This window comes from Sesamum indicum, linkage group LG6 (assembly GCF_026168435.1).
Source record: "Sesamum indicum cultivar Baizhima isolate 11 linkage group LG6, ASM2616843v1, whole genome shotgun sequence".
Classification (NCBI taxonomy): domain Eukaryota; kingdom Viridiplantae; phylum Streptophyta; class Magnoliopsida; order Lamiales; family Pedaliaceae; genus Sesamum; species Sesamum indicum.
In genome coordinates, this window is record NC_142662.1 from 8,103,207 (window position 1) to 8,123,949 (window position 20,743).

Below are 20,743 nucleotides of genomic sequence, written 5' to 3' on the forward strand. Positions count from 1 at the left end.
ATTTCAAAATCAGCACAAGAATTTCATTACAATCCATCTCAAAATTAAATACTTATTACTAAATAATAATAATGAATACCAGAAACATTGAACATAGCTACAAGTTTGGTTCATTGCATCATGTAATAATCCCATTCTCTCTCTCCTACCCTCTCTCTCTCTTGAATTAAATAAAGAAGAAACAGAGCCCACCCCACTTTTTTGTTTCAACAACACATATATAGAGTCTCATATATTACACATTTTTGTAACATCCACCCTCCCCCCCTTCCCATCTTTTCTTTTTGCCCTATTCAGTAGGGTTTCTTTGATGATCCCCTCCCTTTGATTTTTTTCTCTCATGCATTCAGCTTTTCTTCCGCCCTTGTTCCTGCTCTTCTTCTTGCTTGATCTCATTGTTTTTGCTCGCACCAGAGGGTTTCTTGCCCTTCCACGCTTTAGATTTGACTACCCTCATATTTTCAAACTGCGCCAATGTCTAAAGTCTTCGATTTCGGTGGTATGGCCTCTCATCTTTCTCCTTGGTTTAATGAAAATTTTATTCTGTTTTTTCCCCCAATTTTCGTGCTGTATGTATTCCTCTCTTCCTTTTTTGGTTTTTGTGTTTCTAGACATGGTTTAAGTTTGTTATTAAAGTGAAATGTTATGTTGGCTCCCTTAAAGTTCATGTCTTTAGCTTTATGTTTCTTCTCTTTTCTTGAACAAAGTGGAGATGCTTAAGATTGCATCAGTGTCCCAAATTCAAGTCTTCCAATGAATCGTGCTGAAAGTTTGTCCTTTTTAGACTAATATACGCATATCTTGTATGATTTATATTCTAGTCATATCGTGTTATGTCTGTCACCATCGGTTGGAGCGTAAGACTAGTGGTGGCATCTCAGTTCTTTGATGGCTTTTGGGTCAATTTGATGATCTGGATCATACTTGCTGGGAAGTTTGTGAATTTGCTACGTGGGGCTAATTTTCTGGTGAAGAAGTGAAATTTGTTAAAAGTTAGTTTATTGTCGTTTTAAGTCTTGAGATAACAATGCATTTTCTATTGTTAAAGTTGAGATGTGAATGCTACCTGATTTCTTTGGCGCGGCTTTTGGTTTCAGGTGATAGTGATTTTTGTCCTGGGGGCTTTCTGTACCAAAATCCCAAGGAGGCGGGTCTGTTTTTGCCTCTTGGCAGCCATGTGGATGTGTATTTTCCTCCTCGCAAGAGATCTCGCATCAGTGCTCCATTTGTTGTTAGTGGAGTTGCGAAGCAGCAGCCATCGATTGAAATTCTTCCTGATGAGTGCCTCTTTGAGGTTTTCCGACGTCTTCCTGGAGGCCACGAGAGGAGTGCCTGTGCCTGTGTTTCAAAGCGTTGGCTCATGCTTTTGAGTAGCATCTACAGGGATGAAATATGCACCACTGTGACTACCCATTTTGTGGAGCCTGAGAACAGATCTGAGTCTCAGAAGGCAGACGAGTTTGCCCAGCCTAAAGAGAAGGGTGAATTCGACTGTCCGAATGGAATCAAGCCTGAAGATGAAGAATTTCAGGAGGCTGATTCTCATGGTTATCTCTCTAGATGCTTGGAAGGAAAAAAGGCTTCTGATGTGAGATTGGCTGCAATTTCTGTTGGAACCGCGAGTCGTGGAGGTTTGGGCAAGCTGTCCATCCGAGGTAATACCTCTACTAGTAGATTGACTGACCTCGGCCTTAAGGCCATATCCCGTGGTTGCCCTTCTTTGGGAGTTCTTTCTCTATGGAATTTATCCTCAGTTGGTGATGAAGGTCTGTCTGCAATTGCAACCGGTTGTCATTCTCTTGAGAAGCTTGACCTCTGCCATTGCCCAGCTATCACTGATAAAGGCTTAATTGCTATTGCCATGAACTGTCCGAATCTAACTTCAGTTACAATAGAATCTTGCTTAAACATTGGTAATGGGAGCTTACAAGCTTTGGGCCGCACCTGTCCCAACCTGAAGTGCATTACCATAAAAAACTGTCCACTTGTTGGTGACCAGGGAATTGCTAGTCTATTTTCTTCAGCTGGTCACACCATAACAAAAGCAAACTTTCAGGCACTCAACATAAGTGATGTGTCTCTCGCTGTAATAGGGCACTATGGGAGTGCAATGGTTGATCTTGCACTTGGTGGACTCCACGGTGTGAACGAGAGGGGCTTCTGGGTTATGGGCAAGGGTCAAGGTTTACATAAGCTGAAATCATTATCAATAGCTTCTTGCAGAGGAGTTTCTGATGTAGGGCTTGAAGCTCTGGGTAATGGTTGCCCAAATTTGAAGGTGTTTGGCCTCCAAAAATGTCCACTTGTATCCGACAATGGTGTGGTGTCGTTTGCCAAAGCAGCTGGGTCACTTCAAAGTCTTCGGTTGGAGGATTGCCACAGGATCACACAGTTTGGAGTTCTTGGTATCCTTGCAAACTGTGGTGGGAAATTGAAGGCTTTTGCCTTGACAAACTGCTTGGGGATTCGGGATATAGACTTTGAATTTCCTTTGACAACAAGTTGCTGGTCTCTCAGGTCATTGACCATCCGCAACTGCCCTGGATTGGGTGATGTGGGCTTGGGCATGTTGGGTAGATTGTGCCCTGGTCTGACCCATGTGGATCTTACTGGCCTTCAGGGAATAACTGATTCTGGCATTCTACCTCTTGTCCAGAGGTCGGGGGTTGATTTGGTGAAAGTAAATCTGAGTGGATGTGTTAACCTGACGGACAACTTGGTTGCAGAAATTACGAAGCTTCATGGGGGAACTTTAGAAATTCTGAATCTGGATGGTTGCAGATGTATCACTGATGTGAGCTTGAAAGCAATTGCAAGGAATTGCTCATTGTTGTCTGAACTGGATGTTTCCCAGTGCCGAATAACAGATTCTGGGATTGCCATCTTGGCTGGAGCTGAGCAGCTCTTTTTGCGTGTACTTTCTGTTGCAGGTTGCTCTTTGGTGTCCGACAAGAGCTTACCTTTCTTGGCATTGGTGGGTAAGTCTTTGGTAGGGTTGAACATCCAGCATTGCTGTGGAATCAGCTGTGGCACTGTTAATCAGCTCTTGGAGCATCTTTGGAGGTGTGATATACTCTCTTAAGCAGAAACTATCGATGAACCCCATTGAAGAATTGAATTGGAAGTCACAGATGAGGGAGTTGATCAGGAATTTCTGCTTTTCCCTGAAGCTTCACAGTCAAACACAGTTTTTGGGCCCACCACAGTTCTTCACTGGTTCAGTCCCGAGTCTACTTTTTCCAGCAAATATGGCCAGATACTCCTTTTTGTAGCTTTCCTTTCTTCAGGAAGCTGTTCCACAGGATGGAAGGCATCCTTGTTTTCATGGCCATGCTTAGCTGAGAGCTATGACTGTGGACACTGGATCTGGAGGTTGTTTAGGTGGTCCTCTCGTAATGTTTTTAGCTTCTGCCGGTGCAATGGTCTTGCGCTCTGGTTGAAGGTTTTTACAATTTGAGGTCCTTGGGTCCTTTTAGTTTTACCGAGTCTTCCATGTTACAAGTGGTTGTCTGGGTAGAGTGCTTTTGGCGGTTTCACGTTTGTCCCTTGCTTTCGTGGGCTTAGGCTGTGGCAGCAAGTTGTTTTGGTCTGCCATGACAACCTCTCTGGCACGAGAGAGGGTTGTTTTTTGTTTTCCCAAGTCCTAGTTTTGCAGGATTCTGTTGTGTGAACTGTTGATGCAACTCGGTTATGTAATTCTCCATGGAATTTCACTTTGGTTTGTACCCTTGTGATCCAATTTGTCTCAATAAAAACCCATATGTTTTTGTGTAAATTGTAATTCCTTTGTTTGTTTGGTCATCTTAGAATTATTCATTCAAAATTAGCCGTACGTACTCCATATTCTTCCTCATATCGCTTCTAGATAATGCCATTTTCAGTACAAAACCTCCAAACATACGTATCTCTCGATTGTGTATTTGTACCCAAGGAAAGAAAACAACACTTTTACGCTATACCTTTTCAGCATTCACCCTAAGATGGTTCACGTGTTGAAATTCCTTCCCGCGTCTACGTTTCCGACAACCAAGTACACCTGTTCATAGTATCTCTTACGAATAGTCCCCCGACACGTCATATCCCTATTCTTAAGGAGGAGTACGATCATCCTACGTGGCAACACTTTATTGGTTTGGTTTGTTAATCCTCCCTGCAGTTGCCTTCAAATTGGACAAGGATCCTTACTCTTCCTCTTCCTGCTCCATTGCTTTCTTGGTAATAATAATATCCTCCTCTCCTCTCTCTCCTTCCATATCTTGATCCCCCAACCCCCCCACCCCCCCCCCCCCCCAAAAAAAACAAAAAAACAAAAAAAAACTCATCATATTCTCCGCAAGTCAAACAAAGAACCACCTGCTGCAAAAGGGGAATGACGGTGAAGATTAGGAAATGGTCGCCATGGCCGCCGGCCTCAACGCCGCGCAAGTTTCAGGTGGCTGTGAAGCCAATCAAGCTTGAGGGATTGCTCGAAGAGGGCGGCCCTGATACCACCCACAAATCCGTCGCCATCAAAATAAAGTGGAAAGGCGAGCCCAAGTTTTTGCCTTTGATGCCTCCATTTCAATCGAGGCCCAAAAAAGATGCTTCCAGTGAGAGAATTCTGAACAAAACCGTTGAGTGGGAGGAGGATAAGTGGTTCGAGAATACATGTTGTTTTTCGCTTGTTTCTAATCATCATGATCCCAAGTTTGGAGTATGGCAAGTCACCTTCGACGTTGTATATGTAAGTTTGAATTTTCGCAACCTTAAACTTCTTCATTAATTCTTACCATTTTTAGCAACAATCCAGTTGTAACCCGATTAAAAACAAAAATGGATTTATGATGTTAGTTTTGGAAACTTTAAGAAAATATATATAAATGATGTTCAACTTTGTACATGTTTAAATTGGTAAGATTGAGAGTTTTTCGCATGCACATAACAGAGGGAGACTATAGGTTCAAAGGCTAAAATGGGGGTGATCGGTAGAGTTTCGATGAACATATCAGAAATTGCTTGGAACATGGGCAGTAACTCTACAGTTGAGCGGAAGCTTCCTTTGAGTTTGCAGATTGATGGACTTTCCAGAGAAGCTACCCTCACGGTAAAACTAAGCTCTTTATTAAAAAGTTGATACGTTTTTCTTTTTCATAATATTCTATTGATGCATAATTGGAATCATTATGATCAAAGATAAATCTTGAAAGAGTAAGTTTTTCAGACCTAACCCTGCCTTTGCCGGGAACTATAATGTTAGCGACGGTCGATGAACCATGATTTTTTAATGTTATTAAGGATATAAAGTTAGTTGAAAGTTCTACTTAGCCTTATTTGTGATTAATTAATTGTGGGCAGTTGTCTACTTTTTTATATGAGTTAGTAATTAATAATGTAAGACTTTGGTAAAAGCCTAACTGTCTATGAAGGCAACTAATCCTTATTGCTTGTGGTCAATTATCATCAGATATTAATGATAACCACTGTTTTCTACATCGAAAAACTGAGGGACTATTAACAATTGAGTTATTAAACTAAAATCTAGCTAGTTCCGTAACTAATGTAGCCTTCAAGTAGTAAAATCCAAATGTTTCTTAACCGGGTATATGTTATATGTCCACAGGTGCTATTTAACTTCGTTGAAATCAGGGAACATCAAGACTCGGCAGCAATGGCCCGAACGAAATCTATCCAAGTAAAAGGTTCAACTGGTGGAGAAAATGTGAAGGCAAGACGAAGATCATTGAGCCAAGAGGAAGTGTGTCTGGATGAATCGGATGAGTCTGGCTCATTCGCACCAACAAGTTTGTCAAACAAGTCAAGAACGCCTTCTGTTTCAGGAACTGTGCTGGACACAGACAAGAAAGAGGGATGGTTTTCTTGGAAGAGTAGGCGCTTTAGTTTTAAACGAGCTAAGACTAAAGATGAGAAAACAGAGAGTTGTAGCATTGAGAATAAGATTGATGCTGATCCTCAATGCTCTACGTCATCTTCAGTTGATCCGTTCAATGACAGCGCAAAACAGGTACACACGTATATATGTCGTATCTTGTTTGCAATCCTGTGAGTTGCTGACAATGAAATGGTCGGGCTTTAATATATCCACTTGGGTTATAAAATTGAGAATGTATAATACGACTTGGTAAAGATGTAATATTTATACAGTAGTTGTAGCATCATTCTGCAATCTTTTCTCAGTTTTTGTTCTTGTCTGACCTTGTGGGTTATATTTGAGTAGTTTCTTTTACTGTCAATGGGCTAGAGAAAGAATACAATATTGTTCTCGACTTTTTCAAATCTAAAACATTTGACTAAAGCAATATGGTTTGTATAATACTTGAGATGTCCCATCATCTGTTTCGTATGGACCTTCCTTGGTTGACTGTAAATGTTTATTTCAAAGTTTCAGCAGTATATGCAGCCCCAAATACTCGAGGATAATTACAAGAAAATTTCACATAAAAGTATTATATAGACCAACACGCTGGCTACCTCACCATAATAAAGTACATTAATCATCTGAGGTCAAAAAGGGTGATTTACTAGGTTTTGTTGGTCTAGCAGTACCACTTTTGTGTGTTTCATTGCCTGTTTAAATTCATGGACCGGAACTAATTCTTCATCTAACAATGGGTTCTTTCTTGTATTTGCTTTCAGAAAGATGATCCCACGAAACCTTGTTTAGGATCAGAGCACCAAGACAACACCGCAGGCACCTGGGAAGAAAAGGAGCTAACTAGTCGAGATGGACAAGCAAAGCTCAAAGCTTCGGTTTTCTTTGCTTCTTTCGACCAACGCAGCGACAAGGCTGCTGGGGGAAGTGCTTGCACGGCATTAGTTGCCGTGATATCCCACTGGCTTCACTCAAACAGTGACTCAATGCCTAACCGGTTGGAGTTCGATAACCTCATAATGCAGGGTTCCTCAGAATGGAGGAAGCTTTGTGAAAATGTTGCCTATGTTAATGATTTCCCCAACAAGCATTTTGATCTTGAGACTATCCTGAGAGCTGACATTTGCCCCATTTCGATTTCTAACAATAAGTCGTTCGTAGGATTCTTTGGTGCTGAAGCATTCGAGTCCCTGAAGGGAGCCATGTCTTTTGATGACATATGGAAGGAAATTAGCAGCAATATTGCTGCTGATGACTCTGCACCAAGAATATACATTGTAAGTTGGAATGACCATTTCTTCGTGTTGAAAGCTGAGGCGAATGCTTATTACATCATCGACACATTGGGCGAGAGGCTCTTTGAGGGTTGCAATCAAGCATACATATTAAGGTTTGATGAAAACGCTATAATGAGAAAAGGGGCAGAAAAAGAAAACGCCGATCAGTCGAAAACTGAAGCATCAGAGACTGAAAATAGTGAGGAGGACAAGGAACAGGAAGAGATATTATGCAGTGGCAAAGAATGTTGCAGAGAATTCATCAAAAGATTTCTTGCTGCCATACCATTGAAGGAACTGGAGGAGGATGAGAAAAAGAAGGCTGGTTCTTACTTCTCCCTCCATCACCGGCTACAGATAGAGTTCAACTACAGCTGCTCATCTTCTCTTCCTCCATCCTCAACATCGTCTCCCCTTTCTTCTGTAACTACCACCTCATCTTCAAGTTTTTCCGAATGAGCAAACACCATACACAATTATAAATTATCAGAACATGTACATAGATTTTTAAGAAGAGAAATACTCCATTCTTGTTTTCCTTTTGTTCATCTTTTTCCACACTTGCTAAATATTTCCAATGAAAACATATGAATGTTCACTTTATGATCCATGAATATACCATTAAGAAGACTATGCATGCCATCAGTGAGATACACAAGTTGGAGCCTCTAAATGCTTGTCTGCTTTAGGATGCTGAAAATTGCCTAGAAATGCAACATATATGCAACCTGATTTCACTAGAGTCATTCTTAATTATGGGATGGATGGGGTTGTTAATCATTTGAGCTATACCTTTTTCCTGAGGTTCTGTTATTCGGTGGTAATAAGTTACAATAGTGTTGGGGCCATTGGCCAATCAGAAGTCCATGTGCGCATGAAGCGGGTGCTTTGAGCCACTCCTTTCTAAAGTCCCACTGTAAATAAAAGGTCAAATCTCGGTGCAGTATAGAGATGGCCCCTCTTATCTTTAACTTGATGATTTCTTCAAATCGCCATCAATAAAGATGGAGTTGTCACTAGCTGAAAAACAAAGATGCTCAAGGCATGTAGGGACCTACAAACTCGAGCAAAGAGAGACATGCTATTCTGATGACTAATGATGCCAAGACATTGGGCAAGGTGAATAACTTAACATCATGGCAAATTATTATCTTTCTATACCCATTCTCTTTGTCAAGACACGGCCTTTTTCCTGAAATGCTACATGGAGAGTTGTACTAACCCACTTTCTTCTTCTCAAAAAGAGTCGTGCAATAGAATCAGCTTTGAGTGGCAAAAGCAGCAGGACAAGTTTGAACTCTTTGGGCAATATATGCTGCGTCCTTCACCTCTTAGAAAGTTTCCCTAATTACCATCAACATTGCACAGCAACGGCCTGCTAGATGCAAAGCACAAACCCCCCCACCCCAACCAAAACATAAACAGGTGTTCATTCATAATGCCAGTATATCACCTTTATGAAAGCATGTGATTAGAATAAGAAAATTCCATGTTGCTTTTCAAGGGACCATGACCGAATGGAAAACTCAAGAACATTAATCCATACATAGAAGCACAAAAGCGACAGAAACACCTATCACACTATCCATTCTTTGAGTCATAGCCACATTTTCACCTTCATAATCAAAGAGAGCAAGAATACATACTACAGACAATGATGGCCTCCCTGCGTTTCCTCACACAACAGATGGGAGGGCCTATTCATAAATTTATTCAAAAAGGATAAATCTATCAAGAATCTTGTTGTCCACCAGAGAATGCAATATACACAGGCAAAATTCGGTCCACCAACCTTAGGCCCATTATCTTAATCACATGATTTGAATGGTTCTACTAGCCATTTGCTTCTCCTTAAAGCTTGTTTACCAATATTTTCGCTCATGCCATATCTGATGCACCAGCTTCTCATTGCACTTTCTTATGAGAAACAAAAGAAAAAAAGTGGGCAGTCATGTTAAGAGGAAAATGAGGCAAAAATCTAAAACAGATAATACACTTAAACAGATCGAATCTACCCTCCACTTGAAAACTACTCATTTCTATCTCAACCAGCTCTATCATTTAATATTCCAAATTACAAATTGAGGTTGTTAATGCAAATCTAAGAGCTACTCCAAAACTATTGAACAAGCTAGCATTTTGTAAAGTTAATCCCTCTTCACAAATAATTGTGAACCAGTTGTCTATCTAAATCACAGATGCACAAACTCGCAACTTATAGTTACCTCATAAAAGCAGATTCTTAGTTTCAAAACTCTGGAAACTGGATGTGTCTCTGTAAGTATGTCGAAGTCCATTGCATTTCCCTCCAAAGAACCAAGCCAAGACTGCCGATGAAGAGTTGTTCGTTCTCAATGATGGCGTACAAAGGCTTTTCATTTACGTCCTGTTGCCTCTACTATCTGCTTTTGATTCTCAAAACTACAGTTCTTGAAGAAATCCAACATATAATCAAAACTGGCCTGAACGAAGGAGAAATTTTGTTCATGTGTTGAGACAGTTCCTGAATTTTCTGCCCTCTAGAGTGCTTGATTTCCCATTTTCTACTTGTAGGGGCCAACTATTGTCAATACTAGCACATGGAACTACTACAGAGCCCAGGCGCAATGTTAAATCACACTCAATTGCCTGTCCTCTGTTTGAAGTATGTTCATGATTGGATGGAGAATTAAGGTCCGAAGCATCGAGCTTAAAGGAGGAATGACTTTGCTGGTGACCAAGTTTCTTGCTGTCTATGAAGTGAGAATATGAGTTTGAAGGTTTTAATGAACAAAACTTTGGGTCATCAGGTCCAATTCGATTGTCATAGTACAACGGATAGGCAAACCATGCATTTGATGAGGAATAAGTTTGTACCGATACGTGATGGTTATCACTTGGAGCAAAATTCTTAGGTAAGATAGGAGGCTTCTTCATATAATCAGAATTTCTGCTCTGAATACAAAGATTTTCAGCCTTTAGGCAAGAATTCAAGGGATTCATGGTACCGGGTCTTGAATATTGTGGGTAATGGAGCATGAGAAGACCACTGGTTGTATTGTCTCCATAAAGTTGAGCATTAGAATTGCTGTCTGGCAAAGAGGTTGAGTCTAAAGTTTCAGGCCTAAGGTAACATCTCGGAGAGTCATTGCGCTGGCTTCTTGATGATCTTCTGGGAGTGCATCCCAAATGCAGTGCAGCTAACCATAGTTGAAACAAGAAAGTGCACTGTTAGTATCACTCCGGGTATTGGTTGATTTTCTTGCAGTGGAAAGTTTATCCAATCCTAAATAAAACACATTTTCAAATTACAGAGCAAAGTTATGAAATAGAGTTTATGTGTGTGAGTTGGTGTGTGTAAAAATGCATCCACATACAAAAGAAGAAAGAGATTCCTCCGAAGCAAACTATTCAAGTTGAAGGAGGGCGAGTTCAACAGCATACCTTCAATACAAGGTTGTAGAAGTTCCCCAGTTTCACTACTCTCATCTCTTCGAATTATCGTGTTAATCGCATCATTTACTCTGTCCCAAAGAGTTTTAAGGTCCGAATACTCAGCCTAAGCAAAGATTTCGCGCCAAGTATTAAAGAGGAAAAACAGAAGCAGCAAAAATGAGCTGTTTATACCATAAAAGAGCAATCTTTGGTGAAACCTTTGCCTACCTCAGAGTTGGCTTTAGAATACATAATTTCTTCAGCTCTTAAGACAACAATGGGGAGCTTCTCCTGCCATTCTCTGTTCTTTCTAGTAGCAGAACAATGAACCTCGTTGACAATCCTAAACAAACATCAGAAAACACTATAAGGAAACTGAAAAAGAATACAACAAACAACACACACAGACACAAAGTACCTGAAAATTTCTTGAATAAGAGAACCCCTAACGGGGTGGTGTCTATCGCTGTGCCAAGCTCTTCTAACACACTCATAAGGTCTTGGGCCTGGCCTTGGCATCTTGAAGAACAAAGCATGAACGGAAAAGAGAGCAGTCTAGTTCTTGGTGAGGAGAGAGAGAAAGACTAGCAAAAGTTTCTTGATCTGTTTTCTTGAATTAGGTGGGTTTTTAAGGTGTCTGCATTTGGGAAAATGGTGTATTTAGGTGGGGGAAACACTGTGCGTCAACAGTGATGTGAGGGAGAGATGACAAAAGAAAAGGTGATAGAGAAAACATGATGGGGTCTTGGGCTTTATGGGCAATACTGAAAAATATTTGCAGGCAGCAGTAATGTAATAAATAATAATAATAGGGATTGGTGATTAGGGGGTGGGGAGGAGTGAGGTGAGGATTGTGTAGCGTAGTGTCAATCAATTATTCAAGGAGGGAGCAGGGATGAGTAGTCTTTCTTTGGTGTGTCCCCCACTCAGCCACATGCCAGCTTCCCAGTGATACATATAACAAACACACACAGACCCGTGTGGGTGTGTGGACAGAACATTCATGTGGTGGGGGAGCAAGGTTTGACGAGGACGACGACGATGATGATGATGATGATATTTGTCACTGTCGGTGGGCAATCAATCTGAACAAAACCCCACCCTCACGCTGTTGCGATAAAACCCTCTCCTCCCCTATATATTAACTGTGTAACAAGATAATATGATCAACAGGATACAATTCTTTATTGCTCTTACAACTTACAACTACGTATAAGATGTTGGGATCCCATGCACAATCACTTCAATTCATTGAATGCTACACTTATCATTTTCACACAAAATACTAATATCACTTAAATAAAATTATATACAATTTTTAATTTTTTTTACTTTATTTAATATTCTCACATAATATTTTTATATTTATAAGGAATAAATATAATATATATATATATATAAAGATAAAATGATGTAATTATAATAATATACTATTTTCAAATTATATTCATTAAATAAAAAGTAATCAGTTAAGTAGTGATTTTTTTGTTCCTTTCTTTACTTTCTATATATGGGATGATGGTTCGTTTCTTTATTTTTTATATATGGGGTGAAGTGATCACTGCTGTTGCAATATTTTTGAAGCACTAGATGAAAAATTTGAATAAAAAAAATTTAAAAAATAAATGCAACAATGATTTAACCTCACTTTATATATAAAAAGTAAACACTAAAGATGACCATTTCTTTTATTCATCTATAAGTACTTTGGGAGCAATACTTTATTGTAATTATGCAATTTTGACTTTATATATATTAAATTTATTTTCTTATAAGTATAAAAATATTACAAGAAAATGTTATATAGGGTAAATTCACAAAATTATGTCTTTTTTTTGGTGATATCAATAGTTTTTGTTTAAAACATAACAAAAAGGAAATCAAGTGTAAACAAATAATTTTAGAATAGGGTGTAAGTGTAAAATTAAAATTTATTTGAGAGAAAATATAATTTTACATTTTGAAATAGTGTCTAAAGTGTAATTAATCTTAAATAGTATGTCCAAATTTATGAATCCTTATAGATGGGATGCATTATGGAATCCAAGTAATTGGGATAATTTTTTGTGTTATCTTACGTTAGCGACTGAGAGGATGTTTGATTTAGCTTATTTTATAAGTTGTATATTTGGGTTAAGAGGAGATTTGAAATATTTGAGCATTGGTGAAGAAATTGGAGAGAGAGAGAGTGTGTGTGTGTGTGTGTGTTTTAATAGTAAAGATAAATTGAGAAAGTAAACTAATCCAGGGAAAATGAATTTGGTGATTAATCATCAACATCATGAGGATTTATCTATTATTTACCCACAACACCAGAGAGAGAGAGAGAGAGTTGGATGGTTTGGTATCTGGTTTGGGTTAATTATTTATTTATTATAAAAAATAATTGAATAAATTGTATTTATTGTCCCATATATTATCGGGGTTAGCAAATCAGGGACTGTAGTTAAAGGTGTAGCAAATAGCATCCCAAAATTAATTTTTTTTTGGCTATTTAAGGACTCTGACAACTGAATTTTTCAAATGCGTCGGAAAATGCTTACCTGGACACAAATTAGGGTTCGAATTTGAGGCTTTGATTGATGTGGCCGGGGGGTAATAAAATATTGTCAACTAAGCTAAAAAAACCACAAAATAAAAAATAAAATAAAAAATAAAAGAAAAAGAAATATCTTCCCTCTCAAATCGACCGAAGCATTCTCTCATACCAAAATCCCTAACCCCCAACACTCATCATCCCATCGCTGAAGCTAAAGAAGACGACCAACCCCAACCCGCCACCATTTCCCTGCTCCGAGCCCGATTGCTAAAATGTCTTTCATGCCCAGTTGGACACAATGTTATTGTGGTAAACCAGCTTACATTCGCACATCTTGGACTGACCGAAACCCAAGTTGATGATTCCATTCATGCCATGAGTACAAGATAAGTAGAGAGCAGTTCGTTCAGTTCGTCTTTCCTTTCTTTTTTTCCGTTTTCATACACTCTGATTTTTTTTTTTTTTGGTGAAAAATGTAAAATAATGGGTGTAGATTTTTCCAGTGGGAAGATCCTCCAATGTGCTCAAGAGCAAGGTCTGTAATTCCTGGGTTGGTGAGGAAGATGAATCAGCTAGAAATGGAGAAGACAAAGATGGAAAAGAAGATGAAATTTTACTTCAAGTTGCTTGCCTTTTTATGTTTTTTTTTTATTTTTATTTAGATGCTAGGAAGTCGTGCATGAATGGAGTAATTTGTGTAAGGAAGTGGATTTCTCTGTTGATGGTGTTTTGCTATGTTTTAGTAAGGATTATGAATTTGTAATATGGATTAGTAATGCATTTGTTTGTTCCTTTATGTTTATATGTTTAAATTGTTTTAAGTTATAGCCTGTGAATATAATAAGCTAATAAGCTATAAACATTAAGTAATAAATTATATTAAAAACAACAATAAAGACATAAAAGAAGTAGTAATAGATGGTTATATTAACATGATAACCTCAAAACGAGATTTTTGAATAAGTTTGCCAAACAATGGCAATCTAAAGGGCTCACAAAAACTACAAAACCCTGACATTGCCAAAATGCCAAAGAAAGTCAAAATGCCAAACAAATAAGCCAAAATGCCAATATAATGAAAAGTACAAATGAAGTCTATTTTCCTACAGAGTTGTTACTACTGCTTCCTGGAGGCCCTTTTGAGCTTAATCTCTACAAGTTTGACAATGTGATGAACTTCTTTCCCCCTGGCATGATAACTGGAAAATGTTCTTGGACTGGATGCTGTGTGACACTGTATTGACTACCAAGCATAGGAGGTGTGGCTCTAATATTTACCCTTGATGTTGCACTCCTGGGATGTCCAACACTATGCAGTTGAGAGTACATTGAAGGTCCCTTAGTGTACTGGGGAAGTTGGAAACTGGATTGGGCACTTGGAGTGTAGTAAACATCTCATTTTCTGAAGATTGTGAGGTGACAAGGCTCTGCATGAACAGGGACAAGTGTCAAATAAATTGTGAAAGAAAGCTGGAAAAAGATGTGAAGTAATACTTACAGTAATTGGGGGTAGAATAATTTCTGCCTCATTGTCCACTTGCATCATTTTTGCCTCAACTAGAAAAAATACAAAATCTTAACAAAAAGACAACTAGAAAAAATGCTTACAATAATTGGAGCTGAAATAATTTCAGCCTCATTAGTGACCTTCATTTTTCCTTTGTCTTTCCCCTAAGGAACATCACAATAAACTATTACTAGAAAAAATACAAAATCTTAACAAAAAAATAATTAGAAAAAATACTTACAATCATTGGGGCTAAAATAATTGGAGCCTCATTTGTGACATTCTTTTTTCCTTTTGTCTGCCACCTGCAAAAAATATCACAAGAAGCTATCAGAACTAGCAAAATACAACAGAAGCAAAAAAAGAAAATTTCATAAAATTGGGAACAAACCACTTTTTTTTTTTATATTGTTCTGTTGAAATCATCCCTCTCTTCCTTACATTGAGCTTTGTTCGTAAAGCTTCATCAGCTCCAAATGCATCAAAAGTTGTTTCTTCAACTGTTAATTGGGTAAAGATTGTTGTTTGGGTCCCCCCCTACTGCAGTTAAAAGAATTCCCCCATGAGGCCCCTTTAAGTGGCACCCATGAACACCAATTATCTTCCTACACCCCTCTTTAAAACCATTTTTCATTGCTAAAAAACAAACATAAAACTTGCTAAATCTGTTTTCCCCTCCCACATCTTCAGTCCCCACAATGACAGTGCTACCTGGATTGATTCTTCTAATCTCATCTACATAATCCCAAAGTCTTGTATATTGGTACTCACGACTTTCCTCAAGTTTATTCAATGCTTTCCTTTTGGCCCTATATGCTTGATCTTTAGAGATATGATATCAAATCTCATTTATAGCATCCACTCTAAAACCCTTCACAGACCTCTTGGGATCAGATTTGAATTTGTCAAGATATTTATCACAGAGCCAACTAGACTTTACATTTTTAAGATTGAAAGTCTTGGCACACTTGTGTTTAGGGTTGTAATCCCTAATCTGAAAAGTGCATTCATCTTTTACTTTACGAGCATGTAACCTCCAATCACAATCTGTATCACCACATTTAGCATAATATCTGCTTGGGTCACTTTTTGTGCAAATTATATGTCTTCTTGCTTAATTGCATGAGACTTAATAGCATTTCTAAGCTCACCCTTTATGCTAAACATCATCCCTAATGTAAATGTTGGATCAAATTTTTCAGCAGGATTAAAAATAGGGTAGCTAGATTCACTTTGCTCATCATCACTGACTTTATTTTCATTTAGATCAATTCCATCACCCATACTATATGTTTCACCATCATCACTAGACCCACTTAGACCATCAGAGTTGTTTTCATCATCAACAAGTAAATCTGATGTTGTTTTATCGTCCACATAATCATCAAATAATATGTCATCATCATCTACCTCTGTTGATAAATCATAATCAGAATCAAACAAGTCTGCATCCTCATCTACATCATTAACATCATCTCTTCTACCCCTCTCCTCATCTACATGAACAAACTCCTCCATTCTACCCTTCTCACTATCCTCATCTACATCAACACCAACCCCAAGTCACCAAACATCTCAACATATACAGGAACATCCCTAGCATGCTTGTACTCCATCCTCAACTCTAAACACTGTGAATCTGTAGTTAGGAGCTAAAAACCAGTTTTTACCTTCTTATAGTATCTCTTATCACCAACCAACCCTAATTTATCATAGAACAAATTGAGGTTTGCAAAACATCGGTGAGTTGACTCTACATAGTCAAACTTAGCAATCTCACCACCAATATAATAAGGTATAATACAATTACTTGGGCTAAATTTCTCCCCATAATAATATGTGACAGTAGTAAGGATCTGTACATAAAAAAGCAAAAAAAAAAAATAATACTAAATCAGAAATATCACCATCACCAACAGACTAAGCAAAAAACAAATAAAAATATAATAGGGTTCATTGATGAATAGCAATAAAAAACAATCAGAACAATCTCTACTTACAGATTTCATGAATTTGTAGTCACTGACTCACTAAAAATAGCAACTACATTTACAGTTACTATTCTCCTTATTCATACAAGTGGCTGAAGCATTTTTAAAAGTTGAAAAATGAATACCATTTCACAACTACACATACTAAAAATAGAAAAAAAAACAAAAAAAAATTGATTTCTTCATGCCCCACATACTGATACAGAAATATAATATATGAATATTCATAACATCCTCCCACATGTTTTCCCTCAAACAGTTAAAATGCAAACGCAGTGGGAGACAAAAAGGGACCACAAAATGTGTATTATATTTAGCAGTGGGAAAGGGGCAATGGGGGACCACAGACAAAGAAGAGGGAAACTTACGGTATAAAGGAGGTGAGAGGTTTATGTGATGTTTACAGCATATAACCACTATTTTCTCGCCTTTGGTGCTCTCTATTCGCCGTTTAGTGGCTTAATCATCTTCTTCAGGTGTTGTGATCAAAGATTAGGATTGGGGATTGTTGGGGATTAGGGTTCTTTGGGCTGTCAATTTGGGAGAGAAAGTGATGTACGCGTTTCAGTCTTTTGCCTTTTTGTTTTGTTTTTGTTTTTTTTCTTTTTGTTTTATGTTCTTTTCCACGTCAACGGCTAACTTGGCAATTATATCTACACCACAACCACGTCAGCAGCTTAGTTAGCAATATTTTATCACCCCCCGCCACATCAGCAAAAATTCCAAATTCGAACCCTAATTTGTGTCTAGATAAGCATTTTTCGGCGCATTTAAAAAATTCGATTGCCGGAGTCCTTAAATAACCAAAAAAAATTTAATTTTGGGATGTTGTTTGCTACACCCTTAATTAAAGTCCCTGATTTGCTACCCTCCCTAATATACGGGGCAGTAAATGCAATTTAGCCAAAATAATTTTATAACAACATATTAAAATTCAAAAAATTATAGTATTAAAATTATATTAATTTAAAAAAATATAATTAATTATACAAATGTAATAATTTATACCTTTTTTATATAATTCTAAAAAAATAAAATGAACTATACAATTATTGTTGATAATCCCGAACTAGCACATTTGATTGTGTAGAAGAATCTCTATGTTGGGCTTTTTGCCTTTCATGTGTTTGCAACCAATTCATCTCGTTGTGAATACATGATATTTAGTTTCGACCAGGACATGTAAAGATACGAATAGTAGTGCTGTGGACCAATTCAAATTTCAGGACATCTCAATAATATTCGGAATGCAAGGTTCAAATGGCTTAGAATATGTATTCTTGTAAGCCATTAAATCATAATAATCATTTATCATTGATGCAACATTAATCATGTATGCAGTGCATACCTTTTGAGCGTGACTGCAAGGGATACCAAATTGAGTCAACTTGCCGCGTGAACATTCTCGGTTCATAATTTTGACAATATGGGTATTGAGTCCATGTCCATTCTGATGTCTTGTAACAACCGATGTAGACTGTTGAAACTAATGGTATTTGGTGACGTATGCTCACCATAATTTTGTTGCCAACGTATGAACATCTTGTATGCAAAATTCATCCACAGTTGGTTGCTGGTCAACTTTACACTACTCTTTGCAAACCTCTCACGAAAATAGTAAACAGTACGTTGAAGCGTCAACTCAGCTATTACTGTCAATGGTAGGCGGCGAGCCCTTTTCAATACTCCGTTGATGCATTCTGACATGTTGGTCATCAAAATACCGCATCTCCATCCACCATCATGAGATGCTATCCATTTTTCCTTATTAATCTGGTCTAAGAATTCAAATGCGGTTAGTTTTTGGCTCTTTATCTCTTCCAAAATTTGATTGAATTTTCTGATTTGATATTAGAGTCAACTCTCCAAGAAAGATCCTTCAACACGACCTTTTCTAAACGACTATTGATATTAGACACACATGCCTCAAGCAATACCGGTGCACGCCATGAGGTGGCATAAAATCCGAACTTTCACGTACTGCTTTAATGATACTAGTATGATGGTCAGAAATAAGACACATCCCACGTTGTCCCGTTATAACATGCCTGCTCAATTTCTAATTCCAAAATAAATATGATTCTTCATCGACAATTGTAGCAGTACCTATTGATTTCCATCAATGGCAGTAACAATCAACATTTTATACTAGTACTTTGTGTATAAATGGGTCTCATCTACACTAATAAGTTTGCGATAGTATTGGAACCCTTTGATACATGGTTTGAACGCCCAAAAGACGTATCCTAGCACATATGCACCAGTTGACGGTTGGAAGGCTTTGTGTTCCCATTCAATAATAGTTCCTGGATTAAATTTTTGGAAAGCTCCCATGTATTTAGATAGCTTTCGAACTGAGTTATCCCATATGCCGTAAATAATTTTACGTGCCATCATTAAATTGTATTATACCTTTTGGTATGGTATATCGTATTCTGTATGGTCTTTCACAGTTGGATGACATGCTTTATTCTTTATGACGGGTTGCATTTCACATGTCCTAAAAGTAAAGAAGCAACATAAACTCTATCTAGATTACCATGTTCGAGGGCCTTATCATTCAATATACATGTATGGTTCTCCCCATATTTGCTTATTATTCACCTTCTGATTTTTGTTTTAAAATTCCTCGCAGCGCCCATCTACACCACATATCTGGAACCTGCAGCACATGCAATAATCACTAGGTGGCATAAACGATATGACATGATTGTACAAAGGCCATCCATTTTCAATAGAAGAGAAACATAATGAGGGTATTGGGAATGGTACTACAACAGAACACAAAATTTTGTGCCATCATCTACCGACAGATATGTGAAAAGCGGGTAGCAACCTGGAGACGCACCTATGTTGCAAGTTGTGGTATGTTATATAATATCACATACTTGAGTTCAAATATTTTTTTTTACAACACAACATTCATTGTTTTTCTACAATTTTCAAGCGGAAGAGGTGAATGCCCTTGAAGCTTTAAGTCAATCTAGACCACTAAATATTGAAGGGCATAGTCAATTGGTGCACAGCTTTGAACACAACTTACATATTTTCAAGGAAGCCATAACCCATTAATCACAACAAATTGCTTTGCCATCCGATATAGCTGGTCCTTCTATAGTGCATACACCTCAAGATTATTACGTGCCTCAACTGCCTCAAGATTACTACATGCCTCAACCGCCTCAAGATTAGTACATCCCTCAACCGCCTCAAGATTAGTACATCCCTCAATCGCCTCAAGATTATTACGTCCCTCAATCACATCAAGATGATTGGTTCAATCAGCTTCATATATGTCAACCCAAACAGAAGATTATTCTTCACAAGTACATCTTGACCTTAACCTTGAAATTAATCAACCATATGCACCAGGATACAACATTTCACCAATTTCATTTGCATCCTTTAGTGCATATCGTGATAATGTGGAGTTTAGTTCTACAACAACATCAATTGGTTAGACATTAATTTCGATGGCGATATAATGAGGCACAAAACGAGCAAATGCAAAATATAAGTGAGGAAATAGGAAGATCTCAGTGTCAAAGCCATAGACGCAATTGTGGAACGGGTAGACATTTTTGACATTTGCAACTGTATAGTTCATGTATTTTTCACAATTGTATTAAAAAATATTACATTTATATAGTTAATCGTATTTTTTAAATTAATATAATTTTAATATTATAATTTTTAAATTTTAATATGTTATTAAAAATTAATTTTATATAAAATAAAATTAAATGAAAAAAAAAAACATCGTGGATCCAGTCCACGACAGGCCAATTCTTTAAAAAAAAAAAAAAAAACTTTTTAAACTCGATATATGTGACTGGTTATATTTTCATTATATATTTTATTTAAAATATTTTTATATAAATTTTGTAATAATAAAGAAATAATTAACGGTGATTTGGCAACAGGAGGGTTCTCCTCGTGACCCACACCACACCACACACATATTCCCCACCATCAAATGCGAGGTGCATGTGTGAAACCGGGTTTAGTTGGAGCCACCTATCAACACCACACCACCTCTGCTACACCATAATCACCCCTCCCCTCGCATCTCTATATATATAATATGGATTCTCAAAATACACCATCCCAATTACAAACAACACACAGCCATATGAGACAGAAGAC

General features: G+C 37.7%; 3 protein-coding genes across 11 annotated transcripts; 2 read left to right on the top strand and 1 right to left on the bottom strand.

The window, feature by feature from the left end:
- Window positions 1-212: 212 nt before the first annotated feature.
- LOC105164578 (EIN3-binding F-box protein 1) lies at window positions 213-3,775 on the top strand. Of its 2 annotated transcripts, none has more exons than XM_011083259.3 (2): window positions 213-499; window positions 1,098-3,775. In XM_011083259.3, the coding sequence occupies exons 1-2, from the start codon at window positions 475-477 to the stop codon at window positions 3,080-3,082; spliced, it is 2,010 nt and encodes a 669-aa protein (XP_011081561.1). In that variant the 5' UTR covers window positions 213-474; the 3' UTR covers window positions 3,083-3,775. The 2 variants fall into 2 exon arrangements, with proteins under 2 accessions (XP_011081561.1, XP_020550101.1); XM_020694442.1 differs by lacking the exon at window positions 213-499 and adding an exon at window positions 507-992.
- A 493-nt stretch (window positions 3,776-4,268) lies between these two features.
- LOC105164575 (uncharacterized) lies at window positions 4,269-7,754 on the top strand. The gene is made up of 4 exons (XM_011083255.3): window positions 4,269-4,723; window positions 4,925-5,083; window positions 5,600-6,001; window positions 6,634-7,754. The coding sequence occupies exons 1-4, from the start codon at window positions 4,370-4,372 to the stop codon at window positions 7,603-7,605; spliced, it is 1,887 nt and encodes a 628-aa protein (XP_011081557.1). The 5' UTR covers window positions 4,269-4,369; the 3' UTR covers window positions 7,606-7,754.
- LOC105164576 (histone acetyltransferase) lies at window positions 6,418-11,657 on the bottom strand. 8 transcript variants are annotated; one of them, XM_088881596.1, is made up of 7 exons: window positions 10,979-11,649; window positions 10,789-10,903; window positions 10,570-10,684; window positions 9,372-10,325; window positions 7,939-8,521; window positions 7,433-7,585; window positions 6,418-7,126 (listed from the first exon to the last, which is right to left on the bottom strand). In XM_088881596.1, exons 1-4 carry the CDS (start codon window positions 11,077-11,079, stop codon window positions 9,631-9,633), a joined length of 1,026 nt encoding a protein of 341 aa, XP_088737722.1. In that variant the 5' UTR covers window positions 11,080-11,649; the 3' UTR covers window positions 6,418-7,126; window positions 7,433-7,585; window positions 7,939-8,521; window positions 9,372-9,630. The 8 variants fall into 8 exon arrangements, with proteins under 8 accessions (XP_088737722.1, XP_088737717.1, XP_088737716.1 ...); XM_088881591.1 differs by lacking the exon at window positions 10,979-11,649 and having other exon boundaries at window positions 7,939-8,060; window positions 10,789-10,922; XM_088881590.1 differs by lacking the exon at window positions 10,979-11,649 and having other exon boundaries at window positions 7,939-8,166; window positions 10,789-10,922.
- Between the last annotated feature and the right edge of the window lie 9,086 nt (window positions 11,658-20,743).